Source organism: Pelecanus crispus, chromosome 14 (genome assembly GCF_030463565.1).
Source record: "Pelecanus crispus isolate bPelCri1 chromosome 14, bPelCri1.pri, whole genome shotgun sequence".
NCBI lineage: Eukaryota > Metazoa > Chordata > Aves > Pelecaniformes > Pelecanidae > Pelecanus > Pelecanus crispus.
The window spans coordinates 9,333,168-9,353,411 of record NC_134656.1 but is presented as its reverse complement, the minus strand read 5'-3'; the positions used below and the strand labels follow the sequence as shown (position 1 = coordinate 9,353,411).

Sequence of the window (20,244 nt, the reverse complement as noted above, 5' to 3'; positions counted from 1 at the left end):
CTATGGTCATTTTCATGTCTTGGCCATGCACTGAGTGAGAAGGTTAGTTTGTCACTACGTTACCTTTCAGAGAACCCTTTGTAGCAGATGTTCTAGTGCTTTTGTGTTATAGCTGAAATAATTGCTCTTCCTGTCACTTAAGCTACCTGTTTGCCTGTGTCTTGTTCTAAGGTTTATTTTTCGGTTTTGGCACAAATCTTCAGGTTTTGCATTGACGGCCTTCACCTGAAAGCAGGAATTGTTTTAGTCCTGGTCCTGCAATGAGCTGTATGGAGCTCAATACGAGGATCAGGCCACTAGCTTTGAGAGAAATAACTCTTTTTTTTTTTCTTTTTAATTTTTTTTTCTTCCCCTTTCTGCGCAATACCAAAATAAGAGTATACGTGCCATATCCCACCCTTCCTCTCCTCTTCAGCACTGCCCTGTATTAGAGCAGTGAGAGCTAATCTAAAGCTCCTTGGCGAGACTGGCTAAGGAAGAATACCATTAACTTTCACTGAATGCAGGTCACCAAAGATAACATCTGAGGTCCTCGATGGTGCTGAGCTAGGTGTGTACATTGTGACATGTTAGTCTGAGTTCTGTTCTGTCCTGTCCTGGTACTGCTCACTACTGGAAGACACAGTTATTCCTTTGCTCATCTGTTAGCATCTTGCACGCTTCATCCTGCCGGGAAACGTGAGACAGCAAATATGAATTTGACTAAATTATGCTTGACTAAGAATTTAGCTGATGTAGTTTGTGGTGTGTATTAACTATGACATCTGCCATAGACATGTTTGATGGCTGTAGCTCAGTGTTCTAGGAGGATGTGAGCACCAGTGGTGTAGTAATCTTGGAAGAAAGTTTTCAGGTTGGGAACAAACCTGTAAAGGAACAGCTGTGATAGCGTAAGGGCTTTGTCTGCAGAAAGTGTAAAGGGCTTCTATAACTTGAGGTACTTCATTTTGAGAAATCTTCAGATGATATTCTGTCATTAGAAATTGGAAGGCAGTAGTGCCAGCTGTCTTGTGGCAATACAAGCATTTGAACTATACTGAAAAAACTACACCACGTTATAAATAAGTAAATTCACTTATCCAATTTCCTTTGCTCAAAATGGAGACCTTCACAACAAGAGATAACTATTTGTGGTTAGTTTCTTAGCTGTGCAGCTACAAAAGCTCCTTCAGACTGGTGGAACTTTGTCATTTGAATTTAAGTCAGCTGTTCTAAAGATGTAGTGGCAGCAGTGTAGTCTGAGTAGGATACAAAGCTGAGCAGGCACATGCCTCCATTCCTTGTAAGTCAGAATTATTTTCAAAGGAAGTAGCTAAAATTTTTCCAAAGGCACAAATTTGAAATTGACCTAAAGGTAAAAATGTCTAATGCTGTATGTCTAAATATGCAAGTGACTATTTGCTAGGAAAATGAGTGAGGAATTGTATTTGCTGATTAGAACGTTGTTGTAGGCAACTGTTCTTTGGATACTTCTGACTCGTGTATTCAAGCTAAAAGACTTCCTAAATACCGTTTTTACAGACACAGGAAACTAGAGAGATTCTGCACTTTCATTATACTACGTGGCCTGATTTTGGCGTCCCAGACTCACCTGCTTCATTCCTCAATTTCCTGTTCAAAGTGAGAGAGTCTGGCTCACTTAACCCTGAGCATGGATCTATTGTGGTGCACTGCAGCGCAGGAATTGGGAGATCGGGAACTTTTTGTTTGGTTGATACGTGTCTTCTACTGGTAAGAGCTACTTATTCCCGGAGATATGCTGTTTCTGTAGAGTTATTTTGAGGAATGGTTTGTTGTAGGCTTGCAAAGAGCTGTCGTATGTTCCGTAAAGTATCGATGCATGCTATTTCCCATTATTTTACTAGTATTCTGGTTTGGGAGTGTATTCCAGGGCAGATCTTGTTCTTAACTGCCCATTTTGAGTTTAGGGAAGAAAAGTCTGTATCTTTTAGTGATTTGCAAAGATGGGCTTTGCCCTCATGGTTAAGAAAAAAACCACTAGGTGTCTGTTAAGTAATAGCGTGAACTATCCTGAAACAACACAAAATAAATCTAATGTGTTTCCTCTTACAGAGTCAACTTCACCTGTAGGCAGGGGGAAATTGTCCTGACTTTAAGATAAAACTGGAGTTCCTTTGACCTTGTTCTGTCACTGTGTGAGAGCAGCTAATACACAAAAGCCAGGCCTAGGTTAAAATGTCCTTTTTTTTTTCTTTTTTTTCCTAGAATCATAGAATCATTTAGGTTGGAAAAGACCTTTAAGATCATCCAGTCCAACCATTAACCTAACATTACCAAGTCCACACTAAACCAATTAAGGGTAGACTAGACTAAACAATGTCCCCAAGTGCCATGTCTACCTGTTTTTTGAACACTTCCAGCGATGGTGACTCCACCACCTCTCTGGGCAGCCTGTTCCAATGCTTGACTACCCTTTTCGTGAAGAAATTTTTCCTAATATCCAATCTAAACCTCCCCTGGCACAGCTTGAGCCCATTTCCTCTCGTCCTATCACTAACTACTTGGGAGAAGAGCCCAACACCCACCTCACGACACCCTCCTTTCAGGTAGTTGTAGAGAGCGATAAGGTCTCCCCTCAGCCTCCTCTTCTCCAGACTAAACAACCCCAGTTCCCTCAGCCGCTCCTCATAAGGCCTGTGCTCCAGACCCTTCACCAGCTTCGTTGCCCTTGTCTGAACACACTCCAGCACCTCAATGTCTTTCTTGTATCCTAATTATATTTTCAAAACAAGAAGGACAAAAAAGGGAAAAAACATGCAACATGTTGGAGGCCCGCTGTGTTTTCCTCTCTCTGTCTTTTTAGAGGCCAAATAAATAGCTGTTGATACCAGGTTTTTATTAGTTTATTAATTCTGTAATATGGAGGTTATTCTGAAGGCCATACTACAAAATGAATCATTGTATTGAATCTCATCTCAGAGCATAAAGCATGTTTCAAATTTTTATCTTCAGATGGACAAACGGAAAGATCCTTCTTCTGTGGACGTTAAACAGGTTCTCCTAGAAATGAGGAAATACAGAATGGGGCTTATACAGACAGCAGATCAGCTCCGTTTCTCCTACTTAGCTGTTATTGAAGGGGCAAAATTCATTATGGGAGACGCTTCAGTGCAAGTGAGTATTACTGACTGCACAGCCTAATGTAGTGAGCTGCAACTCTGTATTAACTGTAGCAAATATGTGGAATGAACAGAATAGAAAGAAACTTTAGATTTCAATTCTTGCTTTAGCTTCAATAACTTTTTATATTATGGGTTTCTTAAATACAGTGCTTTATGATCTGTCACTACCTGTAGTATTGTATTCAAGAACCTTCCAAAAAGTACCTGTGATGTAACAGGTGGCCATGGGTGCTTTTCAGCACTGTGATTTGGGTATAGACTGGCTGCATCGGCCTTGTCTTTTATTTCAGGTAATAAAAAATTTTCTAATATGCCAGATGTTTAAGTATTATAATTAAATCCTATAATGTTGTTTTATGGTAAGCAGAACTCTAGCAACACAGGTTCTATTTTGTGCTAATTAAATTTTCCAGTAGATTAACATTTCCTGCATTTATAGCAGATGTCTTCTGTGTACTGGATGCAGCTTAAGTTTGGAGTTCTTGTGTCTCTCTTCCCCCCCACCCCCCCTTTTCCTGTTTTTTCCAATGCAAATGAACAGCCACTTTAAGAATAAATGAAAAGGTAGAGTATAAAGACCCTGCCATGTTAAAGTTAAAAGTTATAGCGGCTTACATAAAAGAAATAGAGAAAAGCTTAATAGGGCTTTTCCTTCCTGAAGGAACAGTGGAAAGAGCTCTCCAATGAAGACCTGGACCCTCCACCTGAACATACCCCACCACCTCCCAGACCACCAAAGCGAACCTCAGAAATGCACAATGGAAGGATGCATGAACACACAGAATTCTTTCCTAAACATCAAGTAGTGGAGGAAGAGATTAGATGTTCAGTCAGCACCGTGGAAGAGATGGTTCCAGATGGCAGAACTCATTCATCTGTACCACTGACCACAGACAGGTAATTCATTTAGTTTCCTACTTTTCTGTCACAAGAAGCCTGTCCGGTTGGCTTACAGCGTTGAGAGGTTGTGAGTCATTTGCTCATAAATGACATTTCATACAGAAGGTCCTGAACAGACCTCGATCAGGTTAGTGTAATAGTTAGTTCCAACCCCAAATCTTTTCAGTAAAGGTCTTGTGCTCATGTTCTTTTAACTTTTCACACATAAAAGTTAGGGTCCCTTACAGGATCCTGCTAGAGTAACAGAAAAAGCGGCAGCATAACGAGGTGGCTTAGTCTTGTAGTCTATGTTAAGTTACAGAGGAGCTCTTCACTACTTAAAGGCTGTATTAGTCATGTAGCTGAAAACTAGGCTGACTAGCTTTAGACACACTTAAAAATGTGAAATTAATTGCAAGCAAAGCAAAGGAGTAGAGGAGGCTTGTGAACAGAGAACTTTTCTACCTGTCGTTGTAACCTAAATGGTAGAGGCTAATAAATGTGCAGAAATGCTGTGTACACGAGCAGTAGAACAGCGAAGAAGCCAAGGTTCCTGCCTGCTTAACCACTAGATGTCACTCCTGATTTATCAGAGTGGCATGGAACTGGTTAGAAATCTACATGCCTTGGTGTTGCTGGCGTCCTGCATGTTAACTAATTTTATTCAGAACAATCAAATGAATGCCACACAGAACAAAAAAAAAATCAAAATTGTTTTTATTTTTTTAAGACTACTAGAAACACATCTCACTAATCTCCAGTTCCCAGAGCCACACACTCTCCCACTGGTTCAGCTAAATTAGATACATCAAGCCTGCCAGCTGCATCTGTTGAGAAGGCTCTAGAGTTCTGTGGACAATACTAAAACTTGGTATTTTATTCCAGTATTCCTATGGGAAGCTGGAGATGTCCTGTTAGGAGACCGTCTAGTGGGGGAACATTAAATTTTCCCATGATTATCCCTGGTGGCTCTGGGAACTGGAGATTAGTGAGATGTGTTTCTAGTAGTCTTTCTTCAGAGTAAACCTCCTCTTAATTTCACGCAGCAGAGAGGCTGAGACCATGAGCTGAACTTGTTTTCTCCCTCCAAATTCTGCTGGAGGCAAGGAGATAAAACTGACATGTTTCCCTGCTCAATGTGAAACAGTGTTTTGATCTGGATGTTTTAATTCATCAGGAAGATCGTGGAAATGAAATACTCAAATTCCAAACACCTTTACTAAAAAGAAAGGAAATCTTGGAAATACGAATGGACACAAATGGAATCTTAGCTACAAAAGAAGGAAATGTTGCAATGGTAGCACCTCCCTCTTTCTTCCCTCTGTGACAATATGGCTCTGTAACCAGAGTATTTGCCTGGGATGTGAGATGCCAGCTAATGCTTTCCATGCCTAATGAAGAGTATGGATTTAAAGCTGGTGTCTTGTGTCTTCTCATTAGCTATATAAATCTGAATTTTTCAGTGAATAAGTGATTTCCTGGAAATCACACGGTGTAGTTTAAATGAACGTAAGACATCTCCAGCTCTAAAGAGCTCAGAGACTCAATTAATTTCATTTATTATAGTCCCTTGTCTGAGGTTGGAGTTGAGTCATCCTCTGGAACTGCCTGTCTTCATTGATTGTAGAGGCTGACTAGACATCTAACTTTTACCTTGCTAAAGGTAAATCCTACCTTATGCGATGTTTCAAGTGTAGTAGGAAAGGTCAGGATTTGAATCCTGAGCTCCCTCATTCCGTACCAGTACTGTTGCTGCAGGATCAGGCCTCCTTTGTGATCGTCGCTCTCGTTCTCATGTCTGGGGCAGAGAGTCTGGAAGGGGGGAAGTGAAACTGGCTAGGCGGGAGGGGGAAAGAATGGAGAGTAGAGCAGTCTGATGTGAAAGGATGTGGGACAGTGCGAGGCTGGAGGAAACGGAGGAGTGGGAAAAAGACATTGTGCTGGCAGAGGTGAGGGAAGGAGCAGCAGAAGCCTTAAGCACGTTTATTTTCCTGCCCAGATATTCTAGTGTCTGGAATGGAAGATTCCTGAGTTCTTCTGTACTTAAGGTGTCAGCAGATATCTAGGAAATCCCCCTGCAAAGCATATCCCTGCTGGTTACCACCCCACTGGTTCTCACAGCATGATGATGCTTGGCTTTCTAAATTCAGTTGGAAGAAGTTGTACAGTTGATATAAAAGTTCCTGCTCAGCTAAGAAGCCTCTTTGGGTGTCAGTATACTTCCAACAGGATGGAGGTCTAGTATCTGGAAGCCAAACCATGTTTAGAGTTTTAAAGATGAAGAGATCTTCAGTTCCATCGTTAAAAGCTATCGCAATGCGTTTAGCCACCCTTTCTGAGTTGCGGCTGCATGAGCAACCACCGTTCCATCATTTTCTGACTTTTTGGGTGGGTGCTTCATTTTAGAACCTTAATGTTCTCCTGATCTGGATGTAAGTTTGGTTTGTGCTAGTTCACCACTCATCGCAGTGCAGCTTGCAGATTTGTGCTAAGCAATGGGAGTAGGTGGTGCTTAAACTAAGTCAACTTGTTCTTTAGAGGGTGCAAAATACTCCCAAGCATGACTTTTGATGACAAGTACTGTTCTAAACCTGTCATTTAATAGCCAGAGCTGTAATAATTCATGATACAGGGTTTGGTTTGTTGTCTGCTGCAGCTTCTGACAGCAAGAGATTTCCAGCTTTGTCCATGGTGTTCAGTGGGTGAGGCCACACTCTAGTAGAGTCTGCATGGCTGCTCTCCTAAATGCAGAATCCAGTACTGAATATTTATTTCTTTGTCCTTAAGCACTAGTCAAGACACTGAAATTCGGAGGAGAACTGTTAGTGAAAATCTGCATCTCTCACCCCACAAAGAAGAGTCGATGAAGTCAGAAAACTCAGAAGAGGATGATGAGAACGTGATGACAACTTGGAAGCCATTTCTAGTGAATATATGCATATTCACTCTCCTCACGGCAGGAGCTTATGTCTGTTACAGGGTGTTTTTTCATTGATGGACATGCCAGCAAGATCGACCCTGCAGAAAACACCAATGATTTGATCGGTTTGTAATAAGCTTCTCTGAAAGAAAGCTAACTAATTGAGGCATGTGCGCCTTGTCTCAGTGGAGGTAGATCTTAGGTTGAAAGGCCGGAACTTTGGTTAGGGCTTAAAGAGAGAGTTGATGCACTAGGGTTTTATCTAGCCCTGTGGTCCCAAGAACATAATATTCTAATCTCAGGGCCTTAAAATATTCAGGAGTAAGCAGAGAAAATGCCAAATAGTCTGTTTTCCTTTTTTTCTTTTTTTTTTAAACTAAATAATAGAATTACAACACATTGTTGTTTTTAGCCTTTTTTAAAAAGCCAGTTCTTTTTCTTTTGTGTTTCAGAAAAACTAGGCACAAGTGAAACTTGCTTGTACTCTCCAAGTGTTGTAACCAAATAAATGACTTATACTGATGAGTTCCCAAAAAAGAAAAAGAAACCCACATACCTGAAGAATGTAAACTTTTTGGAAGGGAGGGCGTTGGGGGAGGGGTGTTTGTGGTTGTTATTTTGTTTTGTTTTGTTTTTTTTAACTTGCTTCATCATTAAAGACTGAGTTGTGGGCAGTGCCTGTGGTATTGATATATTTAATCTTGGCATAACTGTTCTTAAAGAGCTTATTGTTTTACATGTGTTAATAGAAACAGGCTTCTGCGTTTGCTCAGGGTATCCCGACATGTCAAGCTCTTTTTTTTTTCTTTTTTTTTTTTTCTTCTTTTTGTTTTTAATAAGTGTATCTCCTCATTGACTTTTGTTGCACTCTACTTGCACATATGCCTATTTACATTGCACCATCCTTTGTAAAACTGTTTTTACTTTTATATTCTGGGTTAGGAGAGGTTGAGGGGAGAGAGAGAAACAGGAAGGGATATTCAACCAAACCACGTCCACCAGCATTTTGCAGCTGTGCAGTTGGCATTCAGAAGGACCAGTTCTTAAACCTCATCATTTGGAATGTAAAATGCAGTTTCACTCTACATCTGCTCCATAAGGAATAGCACGCTTCCTGCAAGGGCCGGAGAGGTAGTGCGCTCGGAGGCATTGCAGGCAGCGAACAGGAAAGCATTTCAATAAATCCAGAGCAATTAATGCTGTGGCAGCTTCCTTAAGACATAAAAAGTTCAACAGAAGACATGTTGCTCTGTGAACGTATCAGCTGGCTTATGATGCAAGCGTTTGTGTGTTCTGCTTTTTTCAAAGCAAAGATTTAAAGTACTGGCTTTAGTTTGGCTTGAAGATACGCTCTTCAGTAATTATCGGACATAGTGGTGTGAGAGGGCGAGTCTTGCACCTCTGCAGATGGGGTTGTTGCTATCCTCACGTAAGCGTGGCAAGATGGGTGGCGGTGTCCCGTGCCACGCCGTGTCTACGTTCTTCTGCTCGGTCGGGGGGCCTGTTCCGTGGGCTCAGGACTTGAATAATGTAAAGTGCTTGTAAATACGGATTTGGGTGCATTGGTAGAACTGTGACTGGAAGTCGGCATTGCACTAAACAGTCTTAGGCAATGCCATTCCTCTTGTAAGTACCAAATTACTAATAAACAGCAGCAGCAAAGATTTCTTTGCTGGTGTCATGGGGCAGAGGATAGGAGTAAACTCACTACTGGAAGTGGTAGTGATTGAAACTAAACCATGACAGCTGATTTGCAACGGTGTTACTAATCGGTTCTTTTTATTTTTAAAGGCTTCCTAGATTTATAGCACTTAATCACCATTCTCAGTGCAAACATCACTATGGAGTATCTTATGTAAGTCTCTCTCCACTCCATATTTATTTTTGCAAAGCTGTCTGTAGGTGCAGCTCTTTTCCTTCAGTGAATAAGTTGGTGAACGGGGAGGGCTGGGGTGGGAGTTACTTCTGGCTTGTGTTTTGTTAAGCTTGCATCAAGGGCTTTTCAAAAGTACAATAATAAATCCTCAGGTAGTACTGGGAATCAATATTTTACCTGTGAGACTGTTGGTCAGACCAGTACTTGAAAGGAGGAGTGTTGTAATCAGTCAATATTTAGTTATATTATTGGAAACATGAAAACCGAGTATAGAAAAATGGTAATATATAATGGCTCATCTGTGTATTTAAGATACAGTATGTGATTGCTTTGTCCCCACTATTCTCTCCATCATCCGGGAGAATATTGTTCTAAGGCAGCATTTGTACCCCATTTGTATTAAAATGCATGTAAAATCTTCTAGCGTCCTGATTAAATACCATGTGCTTGAAAGGTGAAAGAACTTATATTTCTGCTTACTGATGTGCCCAAATTATATTTGCATGAACTGATCATTAAGTGGCTGTGGTTCAAAGGGTGTTGCTGGAAGTATCTTCGTTCAGCGATAGACTGATTTGGTGTTTATTGGATAACATGTACTCGCCTAATACTTGGCATGACTTCCTATTGAATTTCTGCGTACTCAGTGTAACCCGGTTGTTTAGCATGGTTCATTTCGGCTGAGTAAGTATAGTACAGACATTCCAGAGAGTTTAGTAAGCCATATTCACACCTCACCTCTGGTCGCTTGAGGCCAGCAATAGCTCAGTGCTTTCAGGGTATCTCACTCGCGGTGCTGCCTTCAAAGCGGCGCTGGAGGAGGGAGAGGAAAGCCTCTTCTGCAAGATCGCAGTGCCGTGCTTTGATCTGCAGAAATACAGGCTCCTGACGTGGTGGCCCGTTTGAAAACAAAGAAACAAGAAGCACCTCTGTACTGTTCCCAAGAGGGAACGTTTTAAATTTTAGGCTTGACAGGAAAGCAAACATCCTTCCTCTGAATCCAGAATAATTCACTTGTAAAAATTATTAGAGAAAGTTTCTGCAGATGATGTTTTGAACATCCCCCTTTCTGCCTGTGTATTCTGCCATTTCTTTCATCTGTTCCAAATCCAGAACTTACACTGTCCCGGGTTAGACGGTGGAATATCCCCCAAGCCCAGTGAGGTGTGTATAAGGCTTGTAATACTGAACTGTAAACATTTTTGTTTTGATGTCCTGTATATGTATGTAGTAGTTCGGGTGTGTATATACAGTAGCATTTCAAAGTGGGTGTATTGGCTAACCTATTATTGGAAAATGGACAAATATCCATGTTAAACTTGTTAGAAAGTTAGTGAGCTGCTCTGCTATATGCCTTAAGCAAATATTTACTCATCAGGTCTTTCTTTTTTACAGATTGCCATAGAATAAACTTTTTTAAAAAAATTAAAAAACCAAAAAAGCTAAATGTTTTGGTATAATACATTTTCAGGTATCTTGTCTTTTGTGTAAGCCGCTGCAAAGACCTCACAGGTTATAGTAAAATTGTACAGTTTTTCAATTTCCCATACAAGTTTTCAGTTCTCATTTTAGTTCAAACAATAAAATTCTTTTTTTAAAGAACGGACATGAGAGTCTTATTGCTTCCTGTCTTCTCAGGGCTAGAGCCACTGGCTCCCATTTTGAATCACTTGCAGATGGGGGCTGGCATGATAGTTGGTGGGGTTTGTGTAGAAGAAAGTGATTTAAATGTTACTGTAAGAACTTACTTGTAGGTCAGAGCTCCAGTAAAAGAGAGTAAGTGAAATGGGTGTCCTGTGTCTCTCCCTGACACATACCTCTCCTTCCTCTAGTCTTTCCCTTTAAAGAGTTACAATTTAACTGTCTTGGCCCAGGAAGCCCTGTGATATAAAACATGCAGTAACTCTGAAGCATAACTTGTTTTTTGCAAGCGGTTCAGTTGTGCCTTAAGGTGAAGCTGCAGTTGGTGAGATAGAGTAGAGTACCTGTTTGTGTTGCAGCAGCTGCAGCCATCAAACTTCCATGTTGTTTGCATTATTTGCCTTTTTGTTTATATTTTTAAGGAAAGCAATAACTGGAAGAGAGGTGCTCGAAAAGAGAGTTTTCAGTACTTTCATGAAGCCGTATTAAAAGCTCTGGTGGGTTTTCACGCATTGCCCCTCAGAACCTGTCAGCACCTCACTGCTGGGTTCAAAGCTGAGCTCAGGCAGAGCTGCCTGGGCAGCCCCATCTCTTGCAAGCCCCCAGGTTTCCCTTTCCCCTCCCACTGAAAGGGAAGCAGAGAATTTACCAAAGTAGAACAACTTTCTTCCCCACTTTTAAACAAGGCTGTAAGTTAAAAGCAGAGTTACAGTACAGAAAAGCAGCCCATTACATTTTACTTTGCTATAGACCAGCATGACCTGAACACCACGATCCTGCTCCTCAGGGCTCAGCAGTAAAGGCTTCAACTGTGTAGCAAGCTGCACATCTCCAAACTAAACACCAGCCGCAGAATGGTCGCTCAGCCCTGTTCCATGGTACAAGCCTGAACTTTTCACGGCTGGAATATAGACGTGGGTGCGTGATGTACTGCGTATCAAGCCAAGATGTGTGTCACTTAAGGCAACAAACCCCCCCAAAGGGAATTAGGATACTTATACCTGTCCATGCTGCTACAAGCACATCAGCATGAAGTTCCTGCAAGTACTTGTCTCAAGTGTTTTATTAGAATTTTAGAAAACAGTATGAAATCCAAAAAATAAATACTGAAAAGTAATATATATAAAAAAAAAAGATATATATATACACACACACACACAAGCCCAACCCTTTCAAGTATTTTACCTGAAGCCAGGCTTCTCTTTATGGCTACCCTCCACTACGTTAAATAAGTGTTAAGTAAAGAGCCTGACAATGGGTGTATGACTATGAAAAGTCTTGATCTATAACTAAATTTAAAAAAAAAAAAAAAACAAACCCAGAAATGCAAAACAACTTACACAGAGCTGTCCATATGTCAGTCAGACCTGCACATGGCAAACACGATACCAGCCTTCCTGTTGTAAACTGCTGAGGCTGTACACGCAGCACGTGGCCTTGCCTGAGCCTGTCCTACGTCGCAACGATTATGAAGCAGCTGGCTTTTGAAGTAACGAGCTTTCCTTCTGCAACTGAATTGTACAAGAAAAGGAAACCAAGTAATGCTGCTAGATTTTTCTAATGTATATGGCAGTTGATGTAAATGATCTGTCATCTGCTAGTTTCTAGATGGACTGGTGGAGGGTGGTCATTTCTCTCCTCTTTGAGAAATGCCAAATTAATAAAATACTTTATGGGAAAATAGATCATATTTGACTTACAGCTTGAACAGGGAGTGAGATGGGGATTTTAACTCAAGTGACAACCTGGTTCCCTTGTTTTTATTCATCCAGCACTTGATACTTCATCATGTGCTGAGAGACAGTGAGAAAACATATGCCAGTCTATTTAGCACAGACTGCAAACTCCCCCCCTTTGGAAATAAACCTGTACTCCATCAGCACGCAGCATGTGCATAGCAGGGCATAAGTAAACCAGACACTGATCAGCAACAAAACAAAATCCTTGGGTATCCATATGTGGCTGTGAGGACAATATGATTCAGCTCCTCACATTCCACTACTAAAATACTGTGATTTCGATTTCAGCCTCTTGTTGTACAGTTTCTCTCAATTCACAGCAAATCCTGTCCATTTTCTCGAAGGCTTGCCGTCCCTTTTCACCTATGGCAAAGAGAAAATATATCCCATGCTGAGGAAGAGAAAGCGGTTAGAAACACCCTGAGAAATGTGATACTCTAGAAATACTAACGTTGTGACCTTCCTCGGAACCAACAAGAACTCTCAACAGTGGCAAACACATCTCTAAAGGAATAGTTTTCCAAAAACTGCTAGAAGCCAGCATGGAAAAATCAGGCCTTCTGTAAATAGTTCCATGAGTAACATTTTGGAGCATCACAGTTGGAAAACTTGTTTTGTAATACATGTGAAGCTGAGCATTTCTGTGAAGCAAGTCTGGAGATCCCCAGAACTAAGCATGAATCAAAGTGCTTTTAGGAAGAACAGAACAGGGAAATTACTGTCTCCTAGATAAACTGGACATCCTCCCTAGCAGCTGTGCGTTAAGATGTTTAGCCTGGGCAATTCTCCTTTGCCCTCAGTAGAAGTACAAATACTGGACAGCAGCAAATTGGAACGCTGACATTTCATTAGCAGCTCAGCTCCACTGTAGACCTACTGAATTCAGGTGAAGTAACAGGTAATGAACCAGTATAAAACCATTTTGTTTGTACTCTTTACCCCTCCGGTATTCAACGGAACCATTAGAAGAAGAATAGGAACATCAAAATTAGAAGTAATAAGTCAGTTTGTAGGTGGCTAGAAAAGATTACCAGACTTGAAGAGTCTGTTGTTGTTCTGCTATATATATACAAGGTCTTTAAATCAGTTTAGCTAATCTCAGAGCTAGAAGAGGCTTTATTGTGATCTGCCAGGTTCAAATATCCTTTTTACAAAATCTAGGATGAGAAAATTGCTGATGCCAGTACTACTGCGAAGAAGTACTCCAGCAGCACTGTCAGCACTTTCAGTACTTATCCGCCACCTTTTTAAAAGGTTTAGTGGTTCTAAAGCACTTTATCCTGCAGTAATCTCCTTGGTCTGGTTCTGGTTCTACAAACTTTAATGGGAGCCTCTGGTTATTATACATGGTACAAAGTTTATCTTGATGGCATGAAATAGCTGTTCATGAAATATTTCCATTGTCCTAGATGCATTCAGGCTGAACTTAAGGCCTGGCCCAGCTCTGCACTGTTTCACACTGCTTTTTCAGAATCTGTATTTTAAAGTTGTACGAAAGACTTACCAAAGGATAGCGTCGTTTCCCTGGCTGCATTCCTAACTTCCTCTGTTTCAGATTGGCACAGGTGGGCAACCTGCTCAATACTCTCAACACCCTATTTTGGGAAAAGAAAAATTTGCAACAGTAGCTTTTCAGCACGCATTTTGATGAACATTTTTTGCAAGGTAAACACATACATACTAACTCCCATCTCTTCTTGCATCCAAATTCTACTGTGACCTTTCTTCTCTCCCCCAACATAGCAGCTTGCAGGTAATTTTTCTGAGCATGATCTCACCTCTGCTACTTTCTCTCCTGTTTTAGGGCATGAAAAAGTGTAAAAGTTCTAGGTCACAGGTCACTGCTGCAATGCCATTAAATTAGCATAAACCAATCAGGAGCTTCATGGAAAGAGTTAATGCAGGTTGTGCAAGGGCAGCAGTTGCTTTGCAAATCTGACTTTGAGAATAAGGCTCAGATTTGTTGGGCCTATCTTGTGACTACGTGTTTGTAGAAACTACTCACAATAATCCCTGGTGTGCAAACTAACATTACAGACTTGTGGCTGTTGGAAAGCTTTAAATCTGTTCTGACAGTTTCTTATAATAGCAATGCAAATAGTACTTTTATTTTCTGACTGTAATCAACTATTGTTAAAAAAAAAAGATGAACTGATTTAACTTTAAATGTTTATAGTTAAAGCTTTAGAACTGAGTCCATGTATATCTGACTGTTGCTCATTTTTCCACATGCTGGATGTCCCCCAGTCAGACAGTGCCTGTTGTCCTTCACCACTGACAATATTGTAGAAGTTAGAAAACATCCTTTCTGCCGTTGTACTGTGCCCGTCAGATCGCATTGAGACACCCCAGGACGCCTGCAGCTCCCTCTGCCTGCTGCCTTTTGAATAGTAGCATTAATAGTTTGGCAGCCAAAGAATTCATTAATTCCAAATAGAAGCAAGCTGAAAAAGTAACCTTACCAGCTTAAAAAAAAAAAAAAAAAAAAAGCAGCTAGATATGCTTTCGCATCTAGCAATTTTGGCCAGACATGCACAGCAAAAGTAGAGCTGTAAATACTTACTCTGAGGTTTTTAAGAGCCAAACATGCAGCTTGCTGAAGTCTTGCATCACAGTCAGCTAAAACATCAGTGTAAAAAAAGAGAGCCTGAATGAAAAAAGAGAAATAAAAAAGAAGAAAGGCTTTATAAACTTAAGTGTAATCAAGCACTCAAATTCAGACTGACATAAGCACTGTTTTACCTATCTGAAATTGAATAAAGAATATAGACAAATCACTTGAGCACGATGTAGTTTAGGTTCCAGTTAATAGATTAATGAAGTGCGGAGAGGACGGTAGTGCGATTCTAGGACAAAACAAGTTCCATGTGTTTCAGCATCTACTCAGAAAAGCCGGTAAGAACTGCAGTCTTTACCTTTTCCCTAAAGTTCTTGTTTGCTGCCGCACGGGAGAGGCAGGATGTGGCTGCTTTGCTGACGCGGTGGTTGTCGTCTAGCTGTAAAATCCCCAGTAGCCGTAAAGTCTGCGGTAGAGGTTGGAGCTTGTTCAGTCGCTTTCCTTTCAATTTTTTAAGGGTCTTCAGCCGTCCAGGGCATTGTAGCTCCTCAATTATCATTACTGCAAGTGAAAGGACTCAGCTTCACTAACTAACAAACGAAGACGTTATCAAGAGAAGACAAACTCCTCTCTAATTCAGTCTCCTGTAGCCACAAGTAGTTATTCACATGGCTAATAAGCAAGCCAAGCATGGCAGGAAGCAAATCAGGATGACTGGCCCTTTGACCATCCTGTCGTCTTTCCCTGTCATTGTTTCATTTCCTCCTATGCCAAGACTGTCTGACGAACAGAGCAGAGATTATTATTTCACAATATTAGTTCACAGGGTGCAGTGAAGCCCTGGTCCTTTTAGGACCCGGGTGCACCAAGTACAACATACAGTGGAAAAGAACTCCTACACCTTTGGACATTAGGACAAGCGGTCTAGTCCTACAATAAGGAACACACGATCAAGCAAAATACTTTTAAACATCCCTGAAAGATCTTGCTGTTCTGGTCAAAGAGAAAACCCTGTATCTTTTAAAAAAAATAAGAAATCAGGCACTGGATCGACAGTTTCAGTTTGACGAATATTCCAGGTCTTTTCACTGACTAGCAATGCCCAAGTTCTTAGTCCCCCACCGGCTGAGTCATCTGCATCAGAACAAGACTAAAGATGCAGCCAATATCAGGAGTATTTTTAAAATAATTCTTTTCTGATATAGACTAAGTTTTAAAGTACTTTCATATGTTGGAGTAGGCTTCAGCAAGACACTGGCTACCTCATGCTAGAAAGTGCATGTTAGTAACCTCTGAAATTTTATTGTTATTATCTGTGTCTGGTTACAGCTGCTATAGTCACACAAAGCTACAGACATTTACTAAGTCCCTGAATCCAGCTGTAGATTGCTGCCAACTTTGTTTCTGCTTTAGCCTCAGAATATGACAGAACCCACTTTTTAGGGCACTCACTAAAGACAAACCCATCCACACCTCTGTTTAGTTTCTACCCGATTTGAAATGGGAGTCAAGCACGTCTTTCCTGGTCAAATTAAAATTACATGGTCATCAGGGGAATTGAAATGGAAAGAAATTGTCAATGCAATGGTTGGGGTGTTTTCTGAAAGTATATCTTGAGTAGTAACCTGGAGAGCAACTGCCAGCTGCTGGGCTTGTGAGTTCAAGTGAAGGAGCCAAGTCCTGCCATTACCTTCTTTAGCAAGTTTTCCCAAGTGTTTCTCCAGGCTGGTAACGTGGTGTTTCTCCAGGTAGCTATAAAATTGGAATAAAGTAACCGGTTCTGTTTGGAGGTACAGAGAGGGGAGCAACCCGTCACAGGTGATGATCTGCTCTAGCAACCTCTGCAATACTGAAAGCAACACAGAAAGGAACAATGAGAAAATGAAAGGTTGGTTAGATGGAAGCTGCTTAAAACAAGTAAGTAAGAGTTTTAGTTTATTTTTAAAATGCACAAGGACAATTTTTAGCCGCGTGATAAAATGAAACCAGAGCTGCCTTGTGTTCAAAAAACGGACTGGTACCTGCTTCTAATTGACCGGGGTATTTTTCCTTCACTTTGAACGTCAACGTGTATTTTAGTGCATAACGGAATCTTTCTGCTGAAGCAAACAAGATGCTGCCAGGCTCTGCCAGATCACTCCAGATTTTCAGATAGTGCTTCTTCTTCTTAGTCTTTTGAATAACTGGAGCGGGGGTGGGGGAGAGAAGAAAAAAAAGAAGGGGAAAAAAAAAAAATCACATTTTAGGAAGTTAGTGAGCTCTAGTGGATTTGGGATTTTACATGAGGCATTAGGCACCAGATGGCCTATCTAGAGACGTGTCAGCATAACTTGTATTTGCATTATATAGATGGCTTTGTTCAAAGCTGCAGATTTGCTGCCGGTATTTTAACATCTGCAAGCATTGATTTCACAAAGCTTGGGTTGAGCTCCTAAACTGTCATTATGAGACCTGAGTGAGATGCCTAGCAGCTCTGCTGCCTCTCTATTCATTTTATCCTAGCATCTGAGTCAAGTTTCAGAAGAGCTTTCTGTGAGTTTAACTGTTTCCACTTCTACCAGCAAGAGATGTGCCGTTTCCAAACATTTTAGAGGTCCTGTCATATGTACCTTCGCAAGTTCCAAACTCTGAAGGCGCATAGGCAGAGGCAGGCTTTCTTTCATCAAACACTTCAGAAGAGAACTTGAAGCAATACCCTGTGGTTTCTCGCTATCATTTAGGCCCTATCATTTCTCACTCTTACCTATAGAGTTGTTAAACTTGTGTTCTGCATGTGAGACTCCTACACTTTCCTCATCACATTGTGCCAAACACCCTTTGGAGCCTTCCTCTAGGGAACAGTTTATTCTCACATCCTTCAGGATAAAATCTGTCAGCACATGCTTCCAACTAAAACTTGCATTCTTGCCACTGTATTTACCAAGATGAGAACAAAAGCCTTCAAAGTCTCCCATTGTGCCTTTATCATTTTGTCATATCCAACAGTCAATGGAAGAATTTAGTAGGGGGAAGGCCTGGAATGGGAAAAATTGCACACCAAACTTTACTTGCGAATGTGTACAGAAGTGGGGCTCTTTGCTTACTAAATAAAAGCATAGATATAAAATGGGATTTTATTAAGGCTATTCTGCTGTTCTTTGACTGTAAACTCCATTATCTAGAACATCCCTTTTTCCAAGACACGCCAGTTCAGCTACTGTTTCTTTGAGCCAAACTTCTTCAAATCTTTTCCTTCCTTGCAGGGGAAAAGACCAAATGAGGAGCCCTGTTTTTTCTAAGAATCTAGATATAAGAGCTGTTTTAATTATGTGAATGTTTGTTAAGGAATTTGGAACAAAACCCTGATGTGTCTGGGGAAGCTCAGGCAGAGTCACCTGTACCTCACACCTGTGGCATGCCTTGGAATAATGCAGTTACTCACTTTCTTCAACAGACATATGCAAGACATCCCCCAGGACTCGCGTCTGCTCCGATACTTCTTCCAAAATGCTCTCCTGGACAACCTGGGCTACATTTGGTGACCTCAGTTTCTGAAATGCAACATGCTTATATTAGTAGCTGAAACAGAGGCAGTATCAAGCTCAAGATGAACGAGGATTTGTTTCTTAGAATCAACCTGCTAAAAATCTGTGAGAAAACACCAGCTGCTTTCAAAAGGCCTCTTTTTCCATCACAGCATGGACAGGTCACTTCTGAGTGCGAAGCTGCTCAGCAGAACAGGATGAGTAAGTCACATTATGCTGGAACAGGCTGTCCGGCATTTGACATTCTTCTCTGCCCCTGTCCATTGACAACTGTGTAGGAGATCAATACTAACAGTTACGCTGTCCTCTGCTGCCCACCCTCATCAGAGGTAATACTTCGAGGATGATAATGTGCTTGAGCACTGTAACTGAAATTAATTGAGGAATGAGGTCTCAAGGGGAGATAAGAGTTCTTTCTTGCCCTACATGCTAGCAGTTTCTTTCCAGTAGTAGCAGTTTTTCATTCATTAAAAAATTGATCACCTGTTATCGATGCACAACTCAACCCAAACCTGTCCTACTGCATTAGCAGCCTGCTTTGGGCACAAAGGTATTGCTTAGAGCTTCAGCAAAACCCAGAGACTGAAAAAAAGCAGCAGAGTTTTGTATGACACGTTCTGTGCATACACACGTATACACTGCATTTTTTGGACTCAATTTCTATTCTGAGTCTTTCTGCTTTTGTAAAAGAACCAGCTACATATTCACTTTTGTCCGTAATCAGAATCAACAATTACAAACAGTGCCCTCGAAACCCATAGGCTATTCCTTACCTGCAAAAGACCTTTGCACAGCTTCAGATGAGTTATCAAAAGCGTGTCTAAGCTGTCATCACCGGTAGTTACGTCTCTTGTTTCTGTTCTCAGGTCACAGCTGAGGGACTGAAGCGTGTTGTCATTGTATGTGCTGTTGAGATGGGGGGGAGGGGAAGAGTTAACACTCTCATCACCAAATAAATATGAAGAAGTGCAGTCTTCAGGCAAGTTGCAGAAGAGCAAACCAGGTGGCATTTAACAGATAACAGCATTTTTTATTGCATTTATATCACTTCTTCAAAACATGAGGACTTTATCTCTAAAACTCATTCCAGGACAGTAATACCAGATCAGTTGATCCCACAAAATCCCATTTTGGAGAATCAATATTAGTAAAGATGCTTCTAGATAATGTGAATTGAGTTGCTGGCTCACTTGCAGCAGGTGAACTGCAAAAGCAGCACATGTAACAGACAAACCCCTTCATGCTCTCCCAGCTCAATGATACTGGGAGTGTAGTAAGTCTCCCAGGATCAGGCTCGTAGCTCTGGAACGTAAGTTTCCATGCTATGCAACTTGCAAAATGCAAAACTGAATTCAAAAGGAAGAAGAGGTAGAAGAGCTCTGTAAGTTACTCGTAGCTCTCTCCCTCGCTAGTGCAGAACTGTTCAGCATCATCCTGAGAAGCCCGTTTCCTGCAGTCTGTTTCCAGCAGTCCTGCATGTTAGGCCTTCCATCGTATCCTGCAGGTATGTTTTCTGTAAGCTCAGTTTAAGTTTTCTGCCGTTTCTATCTGGTAGGTATTCTGAATTATGAATCTCAGAGTATTTAAAAAAAGTGGTTTCTATCCTGGATGTTCATACCAATAGCAGCTCTGCACCATCGTTACTTAGCCAAGTATAGTGTATCGGTAAGCGCTCCTGGGATCAGCCCTTTCCCTCGTCCCCTATAACGAAGTGCTGCAGATACATACCTGATACTGGCTGTTCTTATGCTTCCGAATAATGAAAGCTCATCAGCACTACAGTCAGCGTTTAAAAAGTCAAAACTTTCCAGTACTGTCTCCACCATTAAACTTTCCATCGATGAATGCTTGTGATGAAGTGCCTTTAGCTGTTGATGGAATGGAAGGAAAAATATTGTTATTTGTAGTTATCAAGCCACTTTGCATGAGTTCTTTGCTGTTTTTTCAAATCACTCTTAATAACAA

The 20,244-nt window shown here is 41.1% G+C and overlaps 2 protein-coding genes across 10 annotated transcripts in view; one reads left to right on the top strand and one right to left on the bottom strand.

The window, feature by feature from the left end:
• Positions 1 to 10,422, top strand: part of PTPN1 (protein tyrosine phosphatase non-receptor type 1) — a 46,624-nt gene extending 36,202 nt beyond the window's left edge. Inside the window, exons 6-9 of the mRNA XM_075720927.1 lie at positions 1,522 to 1,731; positions 2,974 to 3,135; positions 3,805 to 4,040; positions 6,810 to 10,422. Coding sequence (XP_075577042.1) covers positions 1,522 to 1,731; positions 2,974 to 3,135; positions 3,805 to 4,040; positions 6,810 to 7,017 — 816 coding nt within the window. The 3' untranslated portion in view covers positions 7,018 to 10,422. The remainder of the gene's footprint in view (positions 1 to 1,521; positions 1,732 to 2,973; positions 3,136 to 3,804; positions 4,041 to 6,809) is intronic.
• A 1,082-nt stretch (positions 10,423 to 11,504) lies between these two features.
• Positions 11,505 to 20,244, bottom strand: part of RIPOR3 (RIPOR family member 3) — a 54,460-nt gene continuing 45,720 nt past the window's right edge. For all 9 annotated transcript variants that reach the window (XM_075720920.1, XM_075720924.1, XM_075720921.1 and 6 more), the window contains 9 exons: positions 20,008 to 20,147; positions 19,053 to 19,185; positions 18,177 to 18,285; positions 16,777 to 16,938; positions 16,446 to 16,604; positions 15,114 to 15,316; positions 14,762 to 14,845; positions 13,703 to 13,793; positions 11,505 to 12,561 (listed from right to left, as the gene is read on the bottom strand). In XM_075720920.1, the coding sequence (XP_075577035.1) occupies positions 12,461 to 12,561; positions 13,703 to 13,793; positions 14,762 to 14,845; positions 15,114 to 15,316; positions 16,446 to 16,604; positions 16,777 to 16,938; positions 18,177 to 18,285; positions 19,053 to 19,185; positions 20,008 to 20,147 (1,182 nt within the window). In that variant the 3' untranslated portion in view covers positions 11,505 to 12,460. The remainder of the gene's footprint in view (positions 12,562 to 13,702; positions 13,794 to 14,761; positions 14,846 to 15,113; positions 15,317 to 16,445; positions 16,605 to 16,776; positions 16,939 to 18,176; positions 18,286 to 19,052; positions 19,186 to 20,007; positions 20,148 to 20,244) is intronic.